General features: G+C 38.3%; 1 protein-coding gene across 1 annotated transcript; it reads left to right on the top strand.

The window, feature by feature from the left end:
• Nucleotides 1-27,967, top strand: PALMD (palmdelphin). The gene is made up of 8 exons (XM_052801451.1): nucleotides 1-301; nucleotides 5,573-5,653; nucleotides 11,160-11,290; nucleotides 20,587-20,701; nucleotides 21,585-21,618; nucleotides 21,708-21,818; nucleotides 22,567-23,658; nucleotides 27,852-27,967. Exons 1-8 carry the CDS (start codon nucleotides 257-259, stop codon nucleotides 27,893-27,895), a joined length of 1,653 nt encoding a protein of 550 aa, XP_052657411.1. The 5' UTR covers nucleotides 1-256; the 3' UTR covers nucleotides 27,896-27,967.

Below are 27,967 nucleotides of genomic sequence, written 5' to 3'. Positions count from 1 at the left end.
CTGTTCCAACTTGTCAGTCAACTCATGCCAGCACTCTCCACGTCTGCCTCTTCTACACACCCTCATTACATGTGTCTGTCTGGACTGATCTGCTCATCTGTTCAGGGAGTCTCCTGACAAGTCAAAAATTCTGCCTTCTCTCTGCTCTGGAATTGGATCAAATCACTTCAGCTTTTTTTGTAGCCCCACCAGGAGGCTTTTTGCTTATGGTCTTATTCTGTTTTCCTTCACTACTTGTCTGTTTTTGATTTCTAGAATGGAGGAAGCCGAATTGCTGAAAGAAAGATTCCAGGCCATAACAGTAAGTGCTTATAGTTATAACTCACTGTTAAAAAAAAAAAAAAGGCTTAGAAGTAGTGTTGTGTTAATGAGCTACTGTGTTTTTTCTGAAGAATGATTTATCCCAGGACAGAAAAGGAAAGAGACTTACGTCTGCTTGAAATTGTTAACTTTTTAATTCTGGTTTATAAGCTATTGCTTTAAGACAGCAAAGTTGCATGTACTGACTTCATTACGGGTTGTATTGCACTTTCAAATTAAATTCAAAGCAGTGAAAGTATGTGTGCAAATCACAACTAGACAGTCTAAAATACATATTACTACCATCACAACTGAATGTTTGCCTGAAGGACAGCAGGTCAAAAGGCAGCTAGAGAATTCCAGAACAAATCAATTTTCCCATTTCACAACAAGACTGAGATATGAAAGATTTTTTGTTTTGCATTGTGGAATTAAATACAATTTCTGAATTATTGATGATCTATCATAAATATTGCTGTCTGAAAAGTAAAAAAGGACAAGCTTGGATTAAGCAAATTCCTACCTGTCAGATTTTTTTTGGGGGGGGGGACGGGGACGGGGGGGACACGGACAGGGGACACAGACTCAGTATGGTTTATGCTGAAGACATTAGAAAACATTTTCAGTTTCTCTTCTAAAGGGAAATCTGATTCAAAAGTTTTATTATGTTTTAGAGGAACTACTGAGCTATTTTTTAAAGGAATATAACCTAATGTAACAAAAATGGCTGAACCCAAATTCTCCTCTGATTTGGTCTCCACTGAAAATTATTCAGTTATAAAAGAATTATACTAAAACAAAATTTGACCCTTTGGGATGAAAGGAAAACTGCAGAAGAATCATTCACTGTCACAGACAATCTTTAAAAACAAATAATGGGAACAAAGATATTTTTCACACTCTTAGCATGATAGATTAGTTGTGAAACAAACACTACTGGCTGAATAAATGGTGGGCAGAGTTAAAAAATACCTTATTGGAGCCAAAATAAATGTGAGAAGGCATAACTGGAAATCTAGAGGAGTTGAACAGGTTGGTTTTTAATTTGGTTGGGTTTTAATTATGACACATGATAAAAGCCAACAGGCCCATTTATCGTATATACTTGAGACCTGACCCACAATAAGGTAATCTGAAATATTTTAGGGGGTTTAGAATGTTTGTTTGTTTAACTGCAATGGCGTTTGAACCAGACTCATAACCTGGACTTTGTCTCTAGTGTATGAGCTCAAAAGATAAGAAATGTTTTGGCACTCCAGCGAAGTCCAGGCCTTGCAATGTTTTTATACTTCCTGGTATCTAGCAGGAGAATGGGGCAGCACACTTGCCTGATGAGGACTCCTGCAAACGTACTAGGGTTAGCATCCTCTGGCTGCATCTTTGCCTCCAGACGAATACTGGAGAAGTATTTTTTTAGGAAACTGTGACAGTTTCTAGTGTCTTGCATTACAGGAAATAGAAAATCATATTTAGATTCTGGCCATGCCTTCATTTATTACTCTTGCTATGTAAAGGAACTATTTGCTTCTACTTTCATCAGTTGAGAGCATTTAATTGAAACACTCAGCTTATTTGTTACAACGCACTGCAGAAATGAAGGAGCCTAAATAAGGTGAAGTTATTATCAGGTTTAAGAATCTGCAGTACGAGTTGTCCAAGAAAACAACACATTATAATTACAATCGCAAGTTAATCAGTGGCTCTGGGAAGGTTTGTCCCAAGCAACATACTGGGGAATTTCAAGTGCTACCTACAAGATGTAGGTTGTAAAGGATTTAACAGAGGATAGCAAGGGGCACTCAGAGCAGTAAACAACTACACTTGTGCTAAAACCTGATTGGTTTCTGTTGTTAAATGCCTGGCTCTTTCACAGCATCTAGCTGCTCCCACAGCTCTGAAAAAGAAACATTTTTCTCTGTTATGTAGCTTCCACCTGCTGCTGGTGTATATAGAATATAACAAGTAAAAAAATCAAATGCATCCATTTTGCTAGAGAGGCTGTCGTATCTTAAAATACAAAAGCAAAACAGTCAAAGAGGAACCTTGGACTTAATCCTTTCTCATCAAATCCTCAATTCTATAGGAAAACAAAGATGATAGATTTGAATTGTGATTAAAGATTTGAATTATGACATTTCTGCAGTCTCATGCCATCAGAATAAAGTGTCCATACCTCCAGATAAGACGCCTGAATAACCAAGCATTACCTCTGGAAAATTGTATGAAAACATTAGCTGCTGCATTGGCTTTGACAGTACATGGCATCTGCCGTGGGACCAAGCAGACCAACATTGGCACCACTGTGGAACACTGACACAAACTAATGGACTTGGCACACAAGATTCCTAGGAACACACTGCTCCATAGATGCGTTTCCCTTCCTTTCAGACAGATCCAGTTTAGAACACAATTCTTTTCTGTGCTCAAAAGTCAGGTAAGTTTCCTACACGTTTCAGTAAGAATAAAAATTAGGACCAAGGCTCAAGTCTCACCTTGCATTGATGCACAACAGAGGTGAAGGGATGAATGTGCTCTTTCATAAAAAATGAATCTTGCCCACATTAACAAGAGCATAGTAAGAGAGGATTAGAGGACTTCTGCCAGCAACCTGATTATCTACAGGGGCAGAGTATGAAGTTTAGTAGTATGGATCGCTTAGCTATCAAAGAATAAACATTTATTCCACCAGATGTATAGTCAAAGCTTTGTACAGCAAGACATGATTTACAGACAAAGCATAGCAAAATACACTGTAGGAAGTGTCCTAACAGGTTTTAAAAATTATTCTGGCAACACAAGGTTCAAAAAGGTTCCTTAAATTTAACTCCTGGCATTGGACCTTCAGCTTTCTTTGACTAGATATATAAAAGACAATCTATTTCAACCTATTTAATTTGGATAATTGTATAATGGATGTTTATTACCAACCAGTGAAATTAAAACATGCTAGAACACCAAAAGATACAAGTAGAAAGTTTTAAGAGCAAAAAATATCAGATGCAAAAGAAATGTAGATCTCTAACAAAAGAAACAGGCAAGTTTCATTACTGAATAGATTCCTTATTACACAGTTAATTTAAAATGCATTTATTTGTCCCTTTACATTCCAATTTCTTTCTGCACAGCATTTTTGTGTACCACTTGTCATTTCAGACTGCTCAAAGTCTTAGTACACATCTCCACTGGTACAAAAAGAATATTTAAATTGACTTAGAATATTTTTTAATAGTATAAGCCAAGTAAAAGTTCATTCTCTGGCTAAGAATCTTCTCCAGAACTTTAGTAAAGAGAAAAAGCAGTTCTCCTAAGAATGGTAACAATATATAAACACAAGCTGTTGTCACACTTTGCTATCTAATGATTGGTTATTGAAAGGCCATTTATACAGTGAGATCAGGAATATTTCCTAATTAAGGAAAGATGTAGAGTTCAAAGACCAGATGCTATGTCTCCAAAATCAGGACTAGCTGAGTAAAATCCAGCATAGAAGCTCTTAAAGTCTCTAAAAAGGGACATTGCAGAAAAATTACATGTTGTAGTGATCCTAAATCAGTAGCTTTGTTAACTGTATTAAAAAGCATTGGCAAAACTCAAAATCACTGCAGAGATGAAGGTAGCATGTATCTTGAGGTAAGATCCCTACCCGCTCTTTTTGGTGTATTAAAGAGGCAGACTAACACCATCAAGGAAAAACTGTAAAGTACAGATAGCATTTATAGGTGGCTACCGCACATTACAGACTGCAAGAAAGAAGAGATCACTGACACTCATCCACCCTACTAAACCCCAGCATACCCTCAGTCATGTTTGGCCAGCCTGTAGTCCTGCCCTTGATCTCCACAAGGCCAGGTGCTTTCTCCTACTTCCTATGCTTCAACAAAGCATCCCTGTAGCCTGTGGCCCCAGTGCTCATTTCCAGTAACAGTGAAGTGACTCAGCCAAGCACGCTACAGCTCTTCCTGTTTCCAAATCCCAGATCCTAGGGAAAGCAGCAGGGAACAACTCCCAGCCTTATGCCCAGCACTTCCTTACTGACTTTCTACACTCCTTACACACAGCTGGTTCCTCAGGTGGGCTGAAAGGGCAAGTCTCCTCCTATGTTTGTGAAGAACTTAACTGCCTCCTAGACCATACTTGTCTGAAAACAGACTCTGTTAAAAAAAACCTATCAGTAATCTGTTCTAATTGAAAGGAAAGGGGGATTAGCCCCCAGCCAAACACTTCTGCACAAGACAACAGATGATTTAATTTACTTCCCTAAAACATACCAAGAAACAAGTGCAAAAGTTGCCATGTCCAATAACAGGATTTTATAGCATTAAGGCTGACCAGGAGAATAGCCTATTAATACAGCTTGTAAGAGTAAGAGTTAGTTTCCTTTGGCATGATTTCTTTCCCACTGGCTGCTGAGGACACAAAGTACTAAATCAGTGTTTGGCCTCATACAGAGGAGCCACAAGGATACTCCACGTGACAGCAGCTATCCAAAGACACATGTGTTGCCAGCATTCAGAAACTGTTCACCCATTTCCTTTTTTCTATAATCTGTAGCAAAATGGATGAAGGTGGCACTATGATAGATCAGTGCTACTTGAGGTTTTTTCTTCTAAAGTTCAGCAGCCACAAAAGCAGCCTTTGCACAGACAATTTTTTTTTTTTAAATTGAGAGGTAACAACAACATATATGAAGCATAATACATTTCTCTGTGTTGATCTTTACCACTATTCGACTAATGAAATAAATTTCTAAGTCTTTGTTTACTCCTATTTATTTCAGCTATTAGCCACAAGATACATAAACTCATTGCTGGATTCACCAACAGCCCATTTCATTTAGTGATGTATCACAGCTGCATGCACAGTGTAGACCATGCAGACTCTTTCCTCTCCTAAATGATGTGTGGGTTGCCTTAGGAATTTTGGGCAGGACCCATTTCTGACCTCATTTTGCATGTACGACTGTTCTCAAATGTTATTTCTTCCTATTTTCTTTCCCTACCCTTCCCAGCTGTAAATTATTTTTAATTTGAATTATCTCTGCTTTGTGGCCATTAACATGTTTAAATGTACTTCAGAGAAAGAGTAATAGGAACCATACCTGCATAGAACACATGAGCTGTTGCTGCTAAGAATTATGCACTGCCTGAGCACCATATAAGCTTTAAAATAAGGCTTTATTTGCATGGATTAATTTCACCCTACTGAACAACTTAATTTTTTTAGCAACAAGTAATTTCTCTAAACAAAGTTTTATTGTTCTCTTAACTTGTAGGACAAAAGAAAACTGCAAGAAGAAATTACACAGAAACGTCGAAAAGTGGAAGAGGAAAAAATGAAACATCAACATTTAAAGGTAAGTGTTGGATTTATGTAACTAATGATAGCCTCAAGTCGTTCAGCATGAATAAAGGTTTTGGATTTTGGAATGCAAATCTTTGTGCATTTAAGTCATGCTTTTACTGTCAAATTTCCACAGCTTTTTGGAGTTTTGCCAGGACTCCATTTGACTTTAATAAGCATCACCCTTTGAAAAAAAATTACACTCAGGAGCTAATGTTATTTGATCACTTTTCATGGCATAAAATGAGATCATAACCAGGAATAACTCACAGCTGAAAATTAAGCCTGACATTTCAGACTGGGTGTGTTCACTCCTTAATTCCACTACAGCAACCTCACTTGGTACAGGGTGTAGCACAATCATGAGGTCTAATTGCACTTTTTTATGGAAAAAAAAAGCAGCCTATTTTTATTTGGCTATAGCCTTTTGTCAGCTTGCTTAATAACTCTTTGGTAAAATAACGCTGTTTCTTCGTATATTTAAAAAAAAAAACCCAAAACCATCAATGCTGCAAATATTGTCCTGAAATATGGCCTGGTAAACTCAGGATTACAAAGTCCAAATTACTAAGAAACTAAAAGATCCGCCTCTGTAGACACTTGAAATTGCAACGATTTCTACCCAACACCACCATTCTTTAAATATTTGTTGCAATTTGGCAGTGCATGTCATTTAGGGAGATAAGACAAAAATCTATGCTTCTAGAAATATGCAAAACTTAGTATTTTACATACCCTTTTAATCATGTGAGTGGATAAACAGTTTCAAGAATGGTATGTTGAATCTAATACCAGTGTGGTGTGTCTCCTTGAGCAAATGTGGGAGAAACATATTTAAAACAGATTTCTCCAAGATAGACATGTGATCCTGGGTTTCATCCACTCCCTTCTTTTGTGTCAAGCCAAAATAATGAGAAGTTATGATAAACCAGTTCACTGGGCCAGGCAAGCCAACACAAAAGTCACCCATGCTTAGGTTTTATTGGAAGGTAGTGGCCATAAGAACAGGCTTAACAAATTGTGTAATGTCTTGCCTAAAAGAGAGGTGAGTATCTTTTCCAAGTCCTGTAACTAATGAGCAGCAAATGTGACTGTCTTCCTCCATCTTAGTACGTGGTTACATGGAGTTACCTGGAGTACTGCAATTTTATTTTCAGGTTTCCATGCATATAGATTCAGAATGACTCCTTTGCCCTTCTTTTAAGAAGGATAAACTGATCTGTTCTAGATAACCAGCTAATCTTCACTACTGCGGTGTGCAGACAGAGTCCTAGGGCAGTTTCCTTACAGATTTAGTACGTGTCTTCAGCTAACTTTAATAGGTACAATGGAGTTAGAAGTTAAGAAAACAAAAACCCAGCCTACACGTATTCTGAAGGTGTTTTATGGAATTTTACAGAAGCTAAAACACTCCTGGAAAAATACTATTGAAATGCTCTTCCTTTGGAAGAGGACAGAGGATGTGATTTGGTTGCCTGTTCTATGAGAAGTCATACAGATATCATACAGAAAAGTTTTAAAATTAAAATCAGTCATATTGTGTACGAGGCAAATCAAGGATCTGTAGAAGAAATTATTCACTTGGCAAAGAGGGATAAAGCATACGTTTAAATCTATATATATGGTGTATAAATACATACATATCGTTAGCCATTTGGAGCGCCCAAAATGGAGACTACTTTTTCCAACTGAGTACTAAGACTGTCACTTAATATCAGATGCAACATTACTATATGAACATCCTCTGCTTGATGCCCCAGAAGCCCTGTCCTTTAACGAACATTTATGCTTCAGACTAATTCAGGTATTTCAATGGAGTCAAACAACAAAAGAATCTAGTGCAGAAATCGCTTTAAAAGAGATTTAGACTTCTAAAGTGTTTAGGCACTTCAGTAAATTTTATTGAGAGCTCATTTCCCTAGCGAGTCAGGTTGATTCCACTCATTTATACTCCTACCAGTTGTACATGGTGAAATCTAGAGCTCCATGACCTATTCAACATAACTCACACCTGTCCCTTAGGAAACTGCTGCAGGTTAGTAAATCTCACTGTCATATAGATGTTCCTGTTAGCTGGATATCACTATCCTGTTCCTTATTTTGTCCTTCACTCCTATTTATAACCCTAAGCAACAGGTTTATTAAAAGGTTGTTCTGTTTGGGGGGTTTTTTTGGTTGTTTTTTGTTTGTTTGTTAAACTTCCTTTTTGTAAATATGAATCTCTGCTCCAGCTTCCCAATGACTTTGTTTGCTGTCCCCAAGCTAACTTCTTACTAGAAAGAGACAGATGAGGTGTCATAGCAGGTCTTAGTTATCCAGTAGAACTGTACTGGAGAAGGAATATTTATTCCCTACATATGCGCTTCTACCACATAAGGTAGAGGACATGCAAGAAAACACACACCTGTGTGGCAAGGGCTTCAGGGAACTGCAAGGGGTAATGGGGGCTGCTAGTGAGGATACAAAGGAAATTTCATTCCAAAGTAATTCTAGATGCACCAGCAAGTAATTCTTCCTCCTATCTAGAATCCTTCTCACTGAGGCAACAAGGGAAAGGACCAGACAGTTGCTTGAAAGCATATCAGCACTGATTTGCATGTACTTTCCAAGAGCTTTTCTAGTTTAGCTTATTAAGTTTTTGGCTTCTGACATGCCTGAACTCCGTTAGTGCTACCTTGTAGGTGCTGTTCACATATCTTCCTATTCCAGGAGTTAACAGTGTTGAACTACATCCTCTGTGAAAACTGGGAAAATTATTTATGCCTCCCCCAACATGCCATAAGGTGAACTGCCATACCACTGGGAGAGCAAGACCCACAAACTCAAAAACACCTGTGCCTTCCAGCACAGGATGAATCTTTCAGTGTTAGTCCAGCCTTGCTAAGAATTACAGTGGAGTTATACCTGGAGTGTGCATAGGATCCTATTCACAGAATTTGCAGAATATTGTCACAGTACTCCTGATGTGATCATGAACTACAAAAGATAGTGATTGCTTTCCAACACTCTGGCCATTCCCAGGGTCTTATCACAGCACAAGGTACAAGTATACCTTTACCTTAACATACCTAGTCTAATGCAAAATGAAAGTGCTTTCATATAAGTGCTATAACACATGAACAACCTAGTATTGAGCTAGAGATGCTTTAAGCAGAAGGAAATGCTAGACAGTGGAAAGAACCCAACAGCCCCAAAGCAGCTGCTCTTGCACTGGTTTGTGCCCGCGCCTCAGTGGAGCAGCCTTGAAACTGTCTGATGTTCAGAGGCTGTTTCCAAAATACACCATGTGTCATTCTTTCAAAAGTGGCTAATTAAATTAAAATGATTACATGGTATTTAGTTGGGAGCAGCAGCAAACTATTCTAGGAAAAGGCAAAAATAACACTATTGTGTTATGCCTGTATTTAGGGAGTTTGTTTTCTTGGGCCTAACCCTATAGATACATGAAGCTTTTGTTGATTTCAATGGGTATTATCAGTTTCTGAGGTCTACAGTACCAGCCTTGCTGTAATTCTCACAAGGAATTATAGATTTATTTTTGGAGACAGCAATGCTACACTAATTCAGTTCCAGCCAGGATTAAAATCTTTCTTCTAGGAGCCCTGCTTATCACTAAAATCTAAACGGCTTGATTGAAAGGGAATTAATAACTGTGTTCCCTCTAACTTGAGAAAACAGTATTTTGTGGTCAGTAAGAGTTGTGCCAATACCAGATTACATGCACCTACCAGATCAAACTATTCTACTAAAATCTGCATTTATTTCATTTGAGCCTAAGACACAACTGCCAGTAAGTGCTGCCAAGTGATCCTACAGCCAGAGTCAAGGCTCAGGACATCAGTCTTGAGCAGCCCTTGTTTCCCACAGATTTCCTATGTTCGGGGGGGGGGGGGGGGGGGGGGGGGGAGGGAAAAAAAAAGGAAAAAAATAGTACCATGGAGTACCACAGAATTCCCAACGAACCTGATTTAGCTACAGTTTCTATCACATCATGTATGTCACACATCAAGCAAATTGACTGCATTTTAATGCAATTTTCAAGTCCTACATGCATCCTCCTCCATCACTTGGGCCTCTGTAATAACCTCATTTAAAGTATACAGTAAACAGAGAAGCGTAGGAAGCAACAGTTTAAGTGACTCAACACACAGGATGCAGGCAGAGATTCCAACAGCTACTGCAAGCAGCACTGAGGTTAATGCAGCCTTCTCACCAGCACTGGGCACAGCTCTGCCTCAAAGCAGCAGTAGTCAAAACCCAATTTAATCTTCATTCACTTACTACACTTAGTGAAACTATATAGGGAAAAAAACCAAAAATCCTAACATGGAAATCAGGCAGCTCAAGGAATCTAAATTACAAATGGAAAATTCATGGTTAATTAAAAACCTTGTATGAGTGCTTTTTTTTCCCTTATTGAAAGAGTTTTTCTAAGGAGCCCTGCCTCCTACTTCTTCCCCAAGGCAGGAACTAGATTAATATTCCCAAGTTAGATTGAATGGAGTAAAAAGAGTGCATGAAAGTTTGCATGGTTTACAACCTCTAGCCTGCAAATATGAACTTATCTGCATTAATTTTTTTTTTTTTTTTTTACACCAGGAATATTTTAGAGAGCTCTGACAACTTTCAGATGCCACCTTTCATATTGTAAAGCAGCTGTAGGAAGCAATCAGTGCATACAGCCATATTTTTCAAAATTTGAAAACACAGCTGAGAGATCCACTTACCTGTACACATGCAATACACACATTTATAAGCCACTGCTGTACAGAAAGAACTCCACAGGTACTAAACAGGTCAAGACCTAAATACACAAGCCCTGGATTTCCCCTACAACAGCAGTTCTAAATACATAGCAGGCTTGCTGAAACACTAACCAGAAATCAGCAACCCATGCTCCACCTTTCTAGTCCCGCTCTTATCCCACACATCCTCACCAGATGAAATGTGAGTTCATTACCATAATTACCCAAGTTCCTTGTAAACTCCAGAGATAGCATTGCATCACTAACTCCCTAGAGATCTCTTCCCCCTATACAATCTTATCTACAGAAACTTTCCACCTTTTATACGCCATCCCAGAATTTATGCAATGCCATGACCCCAGAAATCAGGGCTATTGAAATAAAACTATAGCACTTCTGACTGGAGCCTTTCGCACAAGTCTGTAATATGTATGCTTTGATACAACTGTTTTGCTTTACTGAGGACAAACACACCACTGGATCCACTTATAAATATTAATCTGTTACAGGTAGCAACTGACATCCTCTATGTATTCATTGGGTGGACTAATAAAATGGGACATTGTTCTTAATGAGTTTGGTTTTAAGTCAATCTCAAAACACAAATGTTTTTTAGTATTTCTCTTTCAGTGGCACTCACCGCTGTCAGGTTGCCTTATGCTAGATACAGGATAAGAACGTGGATCACACCTACGGCATCAAGACAAATACAGTAAATGATTGAATAGCCTAACTTTTAAAGTACACTTATGTGTCTGTATTCTTCCCCATCAGAAAAAGGCCTTGCGAGAAAAATGGCTCTTGGATGGCCTTAGTTCTCTCACTCCAAAAGAGCAAGAAGAAATGCAAAAGCAGAATCAGGAGGACCAACAACGGACTGATGAGCTGGAACAAGACATTTTCAGGTAGGGTAGTACCCCTGCCCTTCTGTCTGGGTTTAAATGGTCCCTTCTTAAAAGTCCGACCTTATTTTGTAAAAGATTAATATGTCAGCAAGGGCTAAACATACACAGTTTTACACACAGAGTAAAGCAATCTTTGTTATATTTTCTAGTCAGCTAGAATTAGAGAATACACAATGCAAGCTTCCATACTGTGAATTTTATCAAACTACACAATAAATATCTTGCAGAATATTTGTTCCTCTAATTCCAGATATCCCTTTCATGCTATAGTCAATAGATATAAGCCACAGTACATGGGTTTTATCCTGAGATAGCAATTGTTGAATCAGAGTTTCAAAATAACAGTAAATAGTTTTAGAAGTTCTTCAGTTTCACTAGGTCCTGCACAGCCTTTAATACCTGACTTCTACCATAACACAGCACTTTAGAACAGTACAAGCTGCCTAGCCCCATTAGTATCACTTGCCTTATTTTCACTTAATTTCCATGCTGTTTTGTCCTAAATTTATTCCCAGAAGCCTGTTAGAGCAAAGGCCTTTTTCTACCTTTTATTAGAGATGTTCATACGAATCTCACTGCCTAGTGTATCCCTATCACATAGGGCTAACATCAAACTGCATAGACAGTCTCACATACAACTCCTTTATTTACTATGGACATGATTCTAGGTACTTATTAGTTGCAGTTAGCCTTTCCCTAATACCACAGGGCTCTGTACACAATCAGCTCCTTCCCTGGGTCCACGCATACTGACTGGTACTACCCATTAGCATCCACAGAAAGATGAAGTGTTCCTGATTCTTTAGATTCTGGAAAGTTTCATCATCCTTTTTTGAGGCTTATTCCTCTATTTCAGTTCAATAGCATCTTCCTCCATACTCTTCTCTTCTTCCACTGTCCTCCTACACACACTCTTTTGGCAAAGTTGTCACCAAGATTACCTCCTCCAGTTATCGCCTACCCACTTCCCTTCTTACTCCATCCCTCATACACAAACAATAATTCTTTTGGCTGACAGGCAGCAGCCTAGTGTTAGTTTGTCCTATAATTATGCTGACTTCTTGCTTGAAAGCACTTTTCTCAACAGAACAGCTTTTCACGCACCCTTGTAGAATTCTTTATTGTAGCGGTAGGAGGTAGACAGTGTGCTCTAAAAACATCCCAGCAGGTTGTGATTATGAAGACATGCAAGAGGGGTCCCTGCAACAGTGTCATCACCAGAAAAGAGAGCCCTGTGGGGAAGGACTGGCTCAGGAGCAACAGGGAAGTTGCACTGAGCAAGTAACTCCCCACCAGCCCACTGGAAGTTCAGCCCTTCTCCAAGCACTGGGAGTATAGACTAGATTTTCAAAGTCCTGTTGACTTTGAGTAAGAGCTGGAGGTTTACCCGAGATCTCCTTTATGCCCTAAGAACTTTGGTGATGGGAGATCTTTAAAACGACTGTTGGGTTTTTTTAAGTCTCAGAACCAAGTCAAGAACTGAATTTGGTGTGTGGCTATGTTGTGGGAATGATGCTTTTATTCTCCTGACATAACCTATACTGTTGCCAATTTGTTTGACAACACCCAAGTAAAGAACAAGCAATGCCATTATAGTGGAGGTCTGCAAATGTCTATGCCACCAAAAAGGAAAGCTACTGAACTCTTGACATACTGACTGCCTTAAAAACAGTGAAACATTTTAGCAGGATCTAAATCTAGTCTGTCACCTCATAACATACTTTTAGGGTTCCCTGCACCTGAGTCACTGTAATCAAGCTATCTCACAGCAACGCTGGCAGTGGGTCCCTTCTGTCCTATCCCTGGGAAGACTTGGAATGCAGGATTAGGACTTAAAAACCTTCCTACAATACTAGTTCAGAGATTTCAGCAAATAGGGTTGATTATTCACATACATAATGTCATTTCCATGTCTCAGAGAATCCTGCGTTTGTAACTACAGTTGTAGAGTCTTTTGATACTGTTTTTATAATTATTGTCCTGAATTTGTCATCAGCTCAGTGGCCTTAATTTTTATTTTCTCAGAGACCAAAACTGAACACACATAGTGAGCTTTACTTCTCTGAATATAGCCATATAAACTTTTTTTTTAGCATGACTAGAATTTATCACTATTAGAAATAGTAAAACAGTAATCCAACTGGCGCTTCAAACCTGAAAAACTCCTTTAAGTCATGCCAGTAAATTAGCATCACAAAGGAATATTCCCTCTGCTTTAATTCTAGATTGGATCCAAATTTGACAAGAGGTTATAAATTTTAAAATTTATCTGAATTAGAAGCTTCCAGGTCTGTTAAAAGATGCCCATAGGCATTTAAAGGAAGATTTCTAAATGCATTTGTGCTTTAAGGAAGGAGAAATGAACGTGCCAAACCTCCTATTTGTCCCTGATTGCTTTCTTAAATCACAGCATGGATCCTGGAGTAACGTCTCAGCCCATCTCTATTTTTTGATAATTACAAGGACTAGATGCAGATACACTGTGAATGGGGAGACTGCACATTTAGTACATCACATGACCAAGAGCACACACATTATACCAAACAAGGCAGAGATTCCTCAACTCATACACTTGATGTATGCCTGAGCCTGTAACAGCCTAAGTATAGAAATATGCCTGTTACCTTCCCACTGAAATCTTTGCCAGAGACTTGGTTAACATTCAGCATGCACTAAGAAAAAAAAAAATTTAGAATTCCTTTCCCATGTAGGTGGGATGCAGGGATGACAGGTTTGTTTTGTTGTGTTGTTTTGGTTTGTGGTTTGTTTTTTTGTTGGTTTGTTTTGTTTTGTTTTAATACTTTCTATTTATATGCCTGCATTTAGGAGAAATGTATTAGGTATGAATTCTTTTCCTACATAGTTCCAGATTCAGTTAATTACAAGCACAAGTATTGTTTGTCTATCTAGATAGCTGATATTCTGACCATAAACCAGCAATTTAAATGCTGATGAAAATGAAATGAAATAAGTTCACTTGCAACTGTAAGCACTACAGTGGAAAAAACTGCAATAAATGTTTGACTGCAGTTGCTGGCCTTTCTCCTCTTACTAAAAATATTATTCTTTTTCCAAGAATATAAGGCTATTTGTTTTACTACACCTGCTTAACAAAAGCTGGGAATGGTTCCTCTTATATTTTTAGATATGGTGCTCTTTCATGGCAATTCATTTTTTTCATAGCAAACTAAGTATTTCCACAGCCATTTGTTGTCAATACCAGTGTTACCAACTAATGTTTCCTGCCTGTGACCTTCTCCTGGGAAGCTCCACCAAATTGCTTCCTCCTTAAAATGATTCCTACTTCTTGACATACATCTGGAATACTTCAGATTTATTTGTAGTGAAATGAATCAGACAAATTACATCAGCATAAAATGAAAAGAATAACTGACAAAAAGTATAACACAAAATGACACACTGCCTTCACTCTTACATTAACAACTTTGCAGGTATTAATGCATCCTAGAAATGAAAATCGATACAGAAATGCTCCTAATTACATTCCTGATCCACACTGAATTAAGAGGACTTAATTCACCATTGCTGAAGTTCTAAAGACAGTTTAGAGGTTTGTAAGGCCTTGATATCAAAAGAAATATTTTCATTACTGATATACTTACTCTCATAACCAAACAATCTACATACCTTAGAGTCTTTGGCAGCTTTAATCTTCACAATACACAGAGGACTCAAACAAGGACATTTGATTTTATACAGGGAGAATGAAGGCAGAAGAACATACCTGGAGTCATGTGGGAACTTCCTTCCGAACTAGGAATTTAAGCACGTTTATTCACATCAAGCATCTTTTGCTATAAATTATACTTCCTACCACTCCTCAATAGCTGTCTAGCAAAGGCCTCTAGAAAAACATCCATGCTGCCTTCCAGATATCATTATATTTTGTTTAGACGTACCCAGCCCAGTTTCAAACCAGGCAGCAGCAATACAGAAACATAGTAATACAGAGTTCAGTATGAACAAAGTCTACTAAAAAGCACAAAATACGCACCATACAGTACTTGCACAGTGCTTTTCCTATGCCGTAGATATCACCCAAGCTAACAAAAGCTTGCTTGACTACATTTATGTGAAGTCATATTTTTGACCTGCCCTGTAAATCAAAGATTGCTGAACTGATCATGTAGACACATGTCATGCAGTAGCAGTAAGATATATTATTCAGAAACTCTGCAGAATTCTTTCTTCTGGGCATCTGATTACTAAACTTCACTTGATTCAGATAGATTCTGTCCACTTTGATGATTATTCTACGGGTTTTATCTTCAGTTAAAAAATCTAAATCACTTTAAAGACTTTTTGAATGCACTCAGACCAGTCTTTGTTTCTTTCTGCTGAGAGGACAATCACAGTTGTAGGCAGAATATTTACAGTAGTGGCATGGGCCTTTCCATCACCCTTCTAAATGGAACCTCTGTTTTGAAACATTCTTTACTCGGGTGTTGAATAGAGCTAGTGTATGTCTGTTAATCAGTTTGAATTTGAGCATTTTTTGATAAAAGGGAGAGTTCCATTCTTTGTATCAACAACAAAACAGTGAATAGCAAGTGGCCTGAACCACCTTCCAGACAAATAGCTGAATGCTGTGGTTACGGACGAAAACTAGCATTTACATTATCTGTCCTATTCACCCTCTTTAGATGTTAAAAGTTACAGTGAGCAAAATGAGCATGTCCTTGATCAGGGTACAAGCTGAATGAAGAATTACGAGTCACCTTTTCTCATTTAATCTTCAGCTAAGCACTCGTTCTTGATAGAATTAGTTGCTAAACAACATACTTAAAAATGCACAAACAACATCATGTTAACTAAGGTCTATTCAATGTTTTGTAATGTGATACATGAAGGCAGGCTAAGGCTAGATGGACTCCAGAGCTGCTGAAGCATTTGACTCACCTCAAAACATGTGAGCACTTGCTAAACTGCCTTTTCCTCTCAGTCTGGTATTTTCCAGGGTGGTACCCTCCTATCTGCTTTTCATTCTTAAGCCATTTATTTTTCTCCTGGGGTGGCAGTGGTGCCAAGCCCAGCAGATCAGCTGGTGGCCAGCAGCAGTCACGTACACTCTGTAGAATTTCTTAATTCAGCTACTACTTTGGCAGAGAAACTTCCAATTTAGTATCTTGGCTTCTAAGGCTCCTTCTTTCATCCACACCTCCATACTGCTTATTTTACCCTCTCAGATAATGAGCTCTACTCAAGGAGAGAAGGACAAATATCCAAAGGATTGATTTAATACAGTAGCTATGTTATACTTTTCTCTACAAAACACAGCAGCACCATCGAAAGATAGTTTCTTATAATTGCTAGTGTAGCTCCTAGACCCTTTCAAGACAAATACAAACTGTGATGTAACTTCATTAAAATGTCATTGATTTAGAAGTTTCTAAAGATTTAAACACACCAGAAAGATCCTGGCCTAACTTTTCAACTGCACGAGGTCAAAAGGACTTAGATTTCTTCAAACCATACAAATTGCATCTTTTAAAAGTTTCCTTTCAACAAATTCCAGCATGCACACTCACAACATCCTCTGAAAATGAAGCACAAAAATCTATGTCTATATGTAAGTATGAGTGCAAAAGATATACTTAAGGTCTAGATGCAACACCCATCACATCAGTATGAGAATTTTTCCCTAACCCCACTGACCACTGAATCAGTCCTCTTAATTACCATATGAAGTGGGTGTTGGTATGGGTGTGACAGCATACATAAATTTAAATAATACTTTTCTTGATCTCCCAGATAACTATATGGTGTTTATCATCTTTGATTTATTTGGGGTTGTGTTTTCTCTTTCTCTCTCCCCACCCCCACTTTTTTTTTTTTTTTAAATACCTTTCCAGGATTTTTCCTTCTCTTCCACCTGTGTGTCTATGAGCATTTAGAGTCCAGACTGAAATAAACCCATAGTAGAAGTTAATGATTCTTCCATTCATTATGCTTCTGTGATCTTTTAATGATTAACTTTTGCATTATGATAATATTACAATCAAGTCTCATGTAAAAGTACAACATTTTGATATATTAAACAAATATTGTTCTGTAAGAAGTGCAGAAATATGGCACATGGTCATTGCATTACTTTCTTTTATAGCCCTCCAAGAATATTCATCCCCCTCATTACAATTTTTTTAAATTTTAGCACTATAATCAGTACCTTTGAGCAGGGTCCTAAGGGCATCTTGCAGAGCTCAGGTCCAAAGTGTTATCTGCTTCTAAATATTTTTTTTAGCTTTTACTTTCATCCTGAATGCATTTTTCTTCACATCTCAGTTCTGAGGTCTGTGATACCTTTGTGTTTCAAAAAAGAGGATATTCTCACTAACAGTTAAAAGTCCACATAGTATCCTATTATTGTAGTTCTACAAATCTGAGTTTAAATAGGGCAAGAACCACAGTGTTAATTCGGACTCCTCAAGCAGTCACAGAGAAGGAGATAAATAATGCTTCTTTGCCAGCCTACACTCAACTTTTCTGGTCTGCTTACTTTAAAGGGATGACAAATTTCTATTATTAATGTTGACTTTGGTGTAATAATCATGGATCCTAGCACATACTAAAGAATAAGTCAAAACATAAAACAATTTTTTCTATCAGGGTTATAGGTCATCATTACTCTATATGTAACTTTGTCTCAGATCATCTAGTTGTAACTCTCTTCTGACTGATCTGAGCAACTAGTGATACCAGTTGCAGTTGCCTTAAGTCTACAGTCATCAATTTCTGACATGGATTCAAAAACAATGGAAGACATATTTCACTCAAATATGGAAGGCTTTGAAATTTACATTTGTTTTTTCTTTTAAGTTAAAAGAAGTTCTTCCAAAAACAATCCCGAAAAGAAAAGGTAGATGAACCAGGAGACTGAAGCTATATGGCACTCACTTACAGCATGAGAGATCCAGTTCAAGTCCCAGTTCAGAGTTAAATCTGGACTTGATTCTAGATCTTCATGGAAAAGTGACTTCCCAACTACTAGGCTAATATGGCAAATTTCTATCTAAAACCCAACAAATATGCACTTATGCAGAAAGCAACAGTCTTGACTAGAAAGAGGAAATAAATAGGATACGGGACACCTGCTTAAGTCACTGCCTTAGTCACCAGAGAAAAGAATTTGCCTAAGATACTTTAACTTAGAGGTGTGCTTTAACCTGGCATAGCTTTCTCCCTCTCTCACATACATTGAGATTAGATATTTTATCCTGGACCTTTCTGTCTAGAAGTATTTCATCAAACTTCTTAGTGCTAAGAAAATAAAACTTCTAATTAGGAAAAAGATGCCTTAAACATTGTACTCAGCTTTAACATACAAGAAACCACATAACAGATTTAACATGTAACAAAAGGGGGAGGGAAAGGGAGCTGTGACCCCTTTTAAATAATGTACAAACCTACAGCAGAAGTCAATAGCCCAAAAGAAATTTTGACTGCCAAGCCAAGTCTTAACTGGCAAGATACTTCTGGTTTGCACTGCTAAAATCTGACAGAGATAAGTCAATTGCTGAATATCCTGATGTCTTAGAGAATATCCAAAGTTAGTATATTTGGTATTCATAAGAGGTAGGCTTGTAGTGTTTGTAAAACAAAGCTCTCACTGACTAGACCTGGGTACAATCAAGGCTCCTCCACTAATAAACAGACCCTTAAAAATTGTTTCTTAGTGTTGGAAATCTCACCTAATTGCAATCCTAGAAAGTGATTGCTATTAGCACCTGATGCAACCTGTATCACACCTATGTGAACTACCTAGTTTTCTCTTGCAAATTCATTGGTAATACTTGTGAGGATATTACTTGAGCAAACACTGCAAACATTAACCTTCCCAGCTGCTTGTCCTAGGTGCATTGAACCAGTGTGTCTTGCGTTACTGCTGTTTTGCTAAAAAGGAATGCTTTCCAGAAACAAGATTTCAGTACTTTTCACAGAGAATTAAGTACACAAAATGCCGATGAGTGACTCAGAAGGACGCCTGTATGTCTGTAAAAGCCTTAGTACACAGCCCCAAAGAGGAGCCCTTAAAATTTACTACTATATTTAAGTCTGTAACTACACAATCTCTGGTCTAGTCTATCAGGAACGCTACAATGACACCCACCCCACAACAGTAATATATTGCATTTTTAATCAAGATTTTTTTTCCTAAAGAATCAAGCTTCAAGCTGTCAGTCAAGCACTGTTACACCTGTTTTACCAAAGCAAAGAATTTTGAAATCCCAGAACCCATGTTCACACATGCAAAACCTTGGACAACTGTCTTGGCATCTTGGAGCTGAACACACACACCCCTGCCTCAGAAACCCCCTTCATCATCCTGGGTGTTTGTAAATTCTTCATTCTCAATCTCAGATGGACTGGAAAACAAAAAAGCTTCAGACTTTAGTCTCTTGAGCATCCTGCCACTATGCAGGCTGCTTAGTTTTCAAAATCCACACAATTCTGAAGTTACTACTTCATAAAAGTAGCCTGCAAAGCACATCATTATAATGATTTCTAGCTATATTAATTTTCCTATTAAAAAAATAGTTAAGAGCTGTTTTACCTACAGAAAGTACTTGCAAATGCCATTATTATTTTATCAAAAAAGTTCTACCCCTCAGAAACACAAATACAATTTGATTTCCATTGATTGAGGTGGTTCTTCTGGAATTATAGCTTCTAGTTATAGATTGACTAGAACTTTCCTCCATGGGGGACCCTCCTGAATACAGTTTGGCTACATTTAATAAAATATAGCATATGAGGTGATGTACTCTTGCCCTTACAGTACCACCACGTACAAGAACATTCTTCTTTCTTACAACAAAAGACTTTGCTTCTTTTCATCATGTGTACAAGTACATATACAAAATTAAGAAACAAAGTCATAACCCTGGCATCTGTATACTAGATTCCTACACCTTAATTACAACAGAGTAATCACATTTCTTGAGACAATGTAGGAGAGAAAATTTGCTTAGAGATGAGGAAATGCTGTGGGGGCCTATATTCCCTATATATTCCCTTCTGAAAAATAAGTTAATTTCAGCCACTGTTTTCTAAGTAGGCTCAGAAGGAATCCACAGCAGGTAGATTTTTTTAAAAAAAATGAGAATACTATTTCGCAGTATTTCCTGATGCATGTGAAATTATATGCTGATCTCATATTAGACCAAAATTTGTCCATGTAAGTAGAACCATCCCCACTAATGTCTATATTCACAATGTATCGAATCGGCAACGTTTCTCTCTGCCTGGTATTAAATCAAAGGGAATTGTGATTGCAGACTGGAGAAGGAAATTGAGGCTCTGGAAAGAGAGGAAATGGAAGTCTCAGCTAAGGAAGAAGCAATTTTAAAGAAACTTAAGTCTGTTGAGAAAACAACAGAAGACATAATAAAGGTTAGTGCCAAATTACTCCAGAAGTAGAATTCATTACTTGTTCACCAAAATAACCAGCAAAAGGGGAACTAGCTGGATCCTGAGTGGTCATGAGCTTTTGTCTAAAGTGACAGTAGCTCAGATACAAGAGGGGTCAAGATGTTAGACCGTTCAAGTGGCCAAATGTGTCCATTTGCTTGTTTATGGGAGTGGAGGAGCAATTCCTATCATTATTCATCTATAGCACATCTCAAAAAAATAGTGCTGACACTGGCACTAACCAGCAACTTTGCATCTCAGCCAGAGACAGATATAACAGGTACAGAGTGGGTAGAGGCTGATGTATTCATACTCCGTCAGGTGATGTGCCCAGCTAAACCGCATCATGCTTTCCCTCAAGTCCGTGAAAGAGGTTCTAGTGAAACATGACTTAATATTATTAGTCATTAGTCTTTGTCAAAAGGTCATTCTGATATTTGAAAATCATCTTAACCCATCTCAGAAAAATATAGTGATGAAATTAAACTCCAATTCTCCCATTGTTCTTACACACTCTCTCTAAAGATATGTAGGGAGATAAGCACAACTAGAAAGCCACAGTAGAGCCTTTGAAAATCTTTGAAGCCAATCAGCTCGGGCCACAGTGTGAGGCTGTGTCACTGACTAACACTTTGTAATGTCCTGTCCTTCCCTGTGTGAGTTAGAATCATATTGGCAAAAAAGACCAGAAAAATTTCACTTTCTCCCCTGCCATGCTCCAACTGAGCATGTTCCACTTTAAGCCCCTTCTCAGTATGAAGCTGTGCACACAAAAAGTTAAAACTATCAGGTAAAGCAAAGCACTGCCTAGTTAACATCTTAAAACTGACTAATCACATTTATTGTTAATGGTTCTCTTTCCTAGTCTGTGAAGACTGAAAAAGCAGGAGTTGCAAAAGGTATGTTTAGTCAAAAAAATATTTTTAAAAAGGTTTGTGTAGAAGTAAGTGAAAACATACTAAATGCTTTGTGGATCTTCTTTATTCAGAGGCAGCAGACTACATATACACCAGCATACCTGACCTTCCCAAGTATTTCAGGCCTTCCGCACTGAGAAGTACTGCACATGCTGCCACTGATGATGAAGAAAAGAGAAAAGGTACTGCTTATTAGTAACTCCAAAGGGTGTCAATATGTGCAAAGACTTCCTATAAATTGAACCTAATACACTTTAAGGGAAGGATAAACATTACAGATATGGGACAATGTTGTTCTCATTTAAGCCGTGTTGTGTTATCAATGAAGTCATCAAAACTGAGAGGTGAGACACTGGTGTAAGGTATGTGCCATTGAGAATAAGGATCAAGTGTTGTCAACATTGACACTTCTTTCCAGCACTTTGTACCTCTACCTGGCATAACCTTAAGTAGTTCCTCCCTTCATACTATACATTTCACATTTTCTATCTGCGTTTATACCTGCTGGGCAGCCAGCAGTAGTCTGGTTATTTCCCAACTACTACAAAGCCTCCTAACCCTTCTGAGGGCTTAAGACTCTTTACTCTTGTAGCACGTTGAGCTCTTTCAACTGCTATTGCCCAACACAACACCAGGAGCCAAGGTTAAATCTGGCTTTCTCAGTCAATCACGTAATGAAAACTGGCTCCTCAACAGCTTATCTTTCCTCACAGAATTAGATCCAATCAAAAATATTTTTTTCTACTTCAAGTTTTGACAGGATGGAAGGGAGCATTCGAAATAAGAATCCAATATATTGGTTATGTATGTGATAATTTCATATATTTGATAATTCATTCTGACAGACATTCTCTATCACTGTCAGAACTCTTCTATAATATTTCTTGCAGCTGCTGCATCATCAGTTTAAGCACTTGTTTCTTTCAACAGCATTGTTTGCCATGGAAATTAAAGTTGAAAAAGACATGAAGACAGGAGAAAACACAGTGTTATCAACAATACCTCTTCCCTCAAAGGAGTTTAAAGAGACAGGGATTAAAGTGTATGATGATGGCAGGAAGTCAGTCTATGCAGTGTCCTCAAATGGCAGTACAACACAAAATGGCATGGATGAACTTGCTCCTGTTGAGGTGGAGGACCTGCTACGGCAGGCAACTGAAAAAAATTCCCAGTCTCCCACAGAGTACCATGAGCCTGTGTTTGCAAACAAATTTTGCAGGCCAGTTACTCCTCAGAAAGACAAATTAGTCCCTGGACCAAAACTGGAAGACACTCACAGAAGAGAGATTAATGGATTTAGTAATCATCAGACAGAATTCTCCTCTAAAACAGAGCCCTTTATGCAGCAACATAAAGAGAATGGGCTTGATCTTCCAAAGGTAATGCAGCCAAAGTCTGCCTCTCCAGTACTTTCCCATTCAGAGAAGACAGCGCACACTAATCCTGAGAACAGGATGGCACATAATGAAGAAAGAAAAGCTGTGTATGAGGAATTAAAACCTTACCAGAATACAAGAGAAAGACATAATGAGACAAGGTTAAGTCCCTGCCATCTTAATGAAATATCCCCTGCACCTCAAGATGAGGAAGATGTTCAATACAGCATTGTCCAAGCTGTACCATGTTACGTGGATGATTCTGAACCAGTAACAATGATTTTCATGGGTTATCAGCGCATTGATGATGACGATGCAGAAGCAGACCAAAAGTTGTCACGATATGATGGGGTTATCCGCGCAGAATTAGTTATCATTGATGACGATGATGATGACAGCAAATCTGAGAAACCAGCATATCATCCCATAGGCCACTATAGTCAGGTTTATCAGCCACCGAGCAGGAAAGTCACAGAAGTCCCACAGACGAACCCTGTGAGCAGTCTGGGTGCGAGCCTGAACAAGGTACCCCACAAAAATTCCATCTCCTTGCGAGAACAAGAGGAACGCTTAAGCTCACCAACACACCGTGCTCTTCTTCACAGCCAGGTATCTGGTGATGGTACAGAAGATCCCTCACTAACAGGTAACAGAAAAGAAAAATCATGTCACTGCTGTTCACTCATGTAGCAAACTGATACTATTATCTGCTAGCAACTGTTTCACTTTACTATTTGGATTGTTTCATGGACTAATATGCAATTACTAATAATTTCTTTGCTCTTTGCTTGCTAACAAATGCCAATCTGCATTTTCGTACTGTTGAATTATTTCATCTTTAGCAATGCACTAGTTACTGTATCAAAATTTGGAAAATAAACTATCTCAGAAAAGCCATTTCTGTAATCTTCCAAGATTAAAAGTGGTTATCTTTCAAGTGACAATTAAAAGTTCCATTAACAGTACTTCAATCAGCAGAATTAGTTTTCATTTCTACCAGGTAACTAACAGCATTGCTTCTTAACACTGTCTCCTCACTGAAATGTTTTTGTGCCTATCTGCATTCTAACTACCTCCTAGACAATCCAAATTGCTCCTTAAATCAGAAAGACTGTTTAATAACCAGTTTTACTTTGCATTTTTCTGGAATCAGCATTGCCAACCTTGCCTTGACAATGTTTATGCAAGTTTTAACATTTTTTTGTTAACCTGAGTTAGATATTTTTATAGCCTCTGAAAGGCAATGAAACAGTTTTCATCAGTACATGTAGTTAGTCAATAGTGTTATTTTTTAACACTTTTTGTATTCTATTAATGCTCAAGGTGTCTATTTCTTAATATAAAGTTTTAGAATAAAAGGTTGAAAGAACAATAGCAAGATCTTTCAGAAACACGGAAAGCTCTTCTTTATGATTATGTTGCACTTTAACGCATACAATTAAACTGTATTTAAGTATTTACAGAGCAGATTTCAGACAGTAGTCACATTCCACTGCAAGGAAAGAATACTGTGCTTGAATTATAGGAAGATCAGGGGTCCTGATCCCACATTATCTCCCTGCTCCTCTTCCAGACTATATTCTGAATAATTTTGCAACTTGGCCGCAAATTGTAAGTTTGGGCCCTGCCTAAAGCTGCATTGGCAGCCCAGCATTTCTTTACAATACAGGTAAAGCCAGGAGAGAGGGTAGTCATTGGATCACATAAGGAGTTTCAAGTATTTTTGCATCAGTACGTACTGGTTGTGAAGAGCTGTTCAGTAAGTAAGGCTCTCCGTTTATAGGAGTATCAAACTTGTGCAGTCATGCACACAACAGCCTGAAATATTCCAGCAGTGCTGCCCAGCCTTCTGATCAATGAGACCACTGCACTTTTCTATCACTTGAGAGGACCTTTGCTTCTCTCAAGCACCAGTCCTGCCATCTGCACACTTCCCTGGCTCCTCCAGGACCAAAGGCTGCTGCCAGCAACTCTTATGCCAGCAACTGAAAGCAGAAGTAGCTGGCACAGGCAAAATAAACCAGTAACTGCTCCAGCCCATTACATTTGGGTGATAGTCCCTTATTTCCCCCATCACATATGTATAGGCATGTAACAGAGAAGTGACACTCACCCACCCACCAGCTGGTTGCTACTGAAACAATTAATTCATCCTACAGCCCACTGCGTGGGTGCTCCTGAACAGATTCTGGGAAAGAGGTTTCCAAGAAGTAACTAATAGCTGGCACTACTATTTGGGGGGGCCATATACAGGCCATGAGACATTAGCTGAGCACCTCTATCTGTAACAATCTTTGCCTATTTTTGTCTCCCGAAAGAAGCGTCTGAAACTTCATTTTTCCCTGCCACTCACAGACACTCTGAGCAATCTGGGTTCTCTCTCTTTTGAGGTTAGTGGAAAACAAACACTGACTTTCAGGGAAGGGGGATAAGTGCAAATCTGGCAAAGACATTTGAGAATCTGTTTTGTTAATCTGTATTTGGTCTTACCCATTAATTTACAAGTATTCTACCAAGTAGAAAATAGCCAATTAGGAAAAAACTGGTCCCAGTTAAATTAAAAGCAGTTTGGCAACTGCCTCCAAGTGAGTGTCTTAAATGCCCAGTAGAATTTGGAACTAAGCCATATTCCTCTTTACCCCTCCACCTATTTATTGCCACTCCCTGGGACATTTTGATCAGTGGAAAAAGCCAGGAAGTGACTCGATTTTTCCCAAGCAGTCCTGTAATCCTACTGCGACTTCTAAAAAGGAAATAAAAGCAGGAAAGCCTCTTAAATCTATAACAATCTATTACACAAAGCTTTTTCTTAGGGAAATAAATTGTTTTCAAAGCAGCCCAGCCTAGCAGGTTCACCCTAAACACCACCAGTGAAAAGAGGGGAGTCAAAATTATTTTGGTACCTCATCATTCATTACTAAACCAACAAACTGTACAACAGAAAAAATAATCCTCTCTGAAATGAAAGCTTTGGGAGGCAATTGCAGCATTTGAACATTAAAGAGGCACTTAGGACTCTCTGAAAGAGAATGGAAAGCAAGGAAGCACACCGGACAGACCAGGGAGACAGTCCCTTATATAACAACCCTGCTTTGGGAAAGAAATGAACCTTCAGAGCAAGTTACTAAAAAAGTTAGTGATGGCCAAGGACAAGTAGGAGGCAGAGGAATTGTTCCATGTGCCAGTCTATATAGAGAAATATCAGATCAAATTAGGAGCTTTCAGCATGCCTCCAAACTGACAGAAATGTAGAACATCTCTTTCCATATGGGAGCAATTTTCCTTTCCCCATGAGCTTGGTGGGGGACCAATATCTCAAAGTATGTGCCCTCAGAAAAACCATACAGAGAGAAGGATGACAATGCTATAATTAGGACACCAGTGTTTTGCATTATTAGAGCTTATTTTCTTCTTTAAATTTCACTTAAATGAATTAGTGTGCAGATGTTTTGAAGATTCAATACTTATTAGGGAAATTAAAAGTCCTTGGGGGGGAACAAAGGCTAGACATAGTGGAATGAACAAGGAAAGGAAAAACTGAAGCTGAATAGGCAGTAAAACCTACTGACAGTGTGGAAGAGGCTCTCATGGGACGTGAAGGTCCAAGGCTTTTGGCAGGTAGCTAGTCTAAATGAGCTAATTTTTTTTCCTTACCACTGGAAGCTGTGCAACCTTCAAAAAACACAATGGAGACTTAGCTCCATTTGCACTGAAGAACGTAACGTACAAAAAAATCCTTTTTAACAGAGAAAAATTCATGCATGCCATCTGTTTCTGTAATGCATAAAGCAAGGCAAAAACGGACTATTGGCTATAGGTGAAGCATCAGACATTGTTCTCTCAAACCACAACCAGGACTTGAATCCTTCATAATTCCTTGGTCTGCAAACAGTATGTAGGGTCTTTTAAGAGCAAAGTGGCCCTATAACATCAGTGGCCCTATGCTATAAAGTTACACTCAGATGCTTCTCTGATTTGCAACAACTTCAGCATTCAAAACATAACTTGAGTTGGACATTTGCTGACATGCATAAATCAAGTAAACAGCTGCTTTGACCCCCTGTCTCTCAGTACAGACATATGCGGGATGAAGGAACGAGACATGCTATTTTGGGTGACTCTTCAAACTAACAGGTCACAGAGCTGGAGATTATTCCCACTGCATTCTCAGATCAACTGCATCGTGGGGGGAGGCTCTTACATATCAAACAGCAACATTATATTGCTGTTCTAAAAATAGCCTTAACATTTAATCATCTGCCCTGCACTGTCACTTTCAAACTAACCCACATTATACCCAGTTACAGAGAATAGCCATACTGATGTTTATACAGATACTAAGTTACTCCATCAGACTTAAATCAGGAGTATGACTAACTCCCACTCTGACTCACTACACCAAGAAGAGAGGAAAGTTTTCTGTGAACATCAACACAAGAAAAAGGCTTCCGAACAGTTACAGCTCACACTGAGTTTAGTTTAAACAAGGAGTTTGTTTAATCATTCATTCATCCTTTTAATGTCAGCATCTAGTCAAGGACAATACTATCTGTCTGCAACACATTAGTGAAGGTAACAGAAACAAAACAGTTAGAAAAGAGCTGTGCTAGTTTTCAAATAGTGATAATGGAGTAATTTCTTAATATACTCGCTTTATTGCAAAATTACCAGAACTAATGCCTTCTACTGATTTCTTTCTGTAACACTAAACCAATGCTTATTCTGCTGGATTAACCACTGGAGGTACGTGTATTCTTCATTTTTCTAAATAAGGAGATTTAGGATCAGAAATAGAAAGTTACATCTTAAAAATATAATGGCTTTGTTTTCTTTTTTCAGCTCTGAGGATGAGAATGGCAAAGCTGGGGAAAAAGGTGATTTAACAGTTGTAATGACGTGGAAGTAAAATTTACTATTCAAAGCAGAATAAAGCTAAGAAGAGTTTCTTCAACACA

This window comes from Harpia harpyja, chromosome 11, assembly GCF_026419915.1.
Source record: "Harpia harpyja isolate bHarHar1 chromosome 11, bHarHar1 primary haplotype, whole genome shotgun sequence".
Classification (NCBI taxonomy): Eukaryota; Metazoa; Chordata; class Aves; order Accipitriformes; family Accipitridae; genus Harpia; species Harpia harpyja.
Note: the sequence above shows the minus strand (reverse complement) of the source record. Positions and strands in the feature narration are given on the sequence as shown.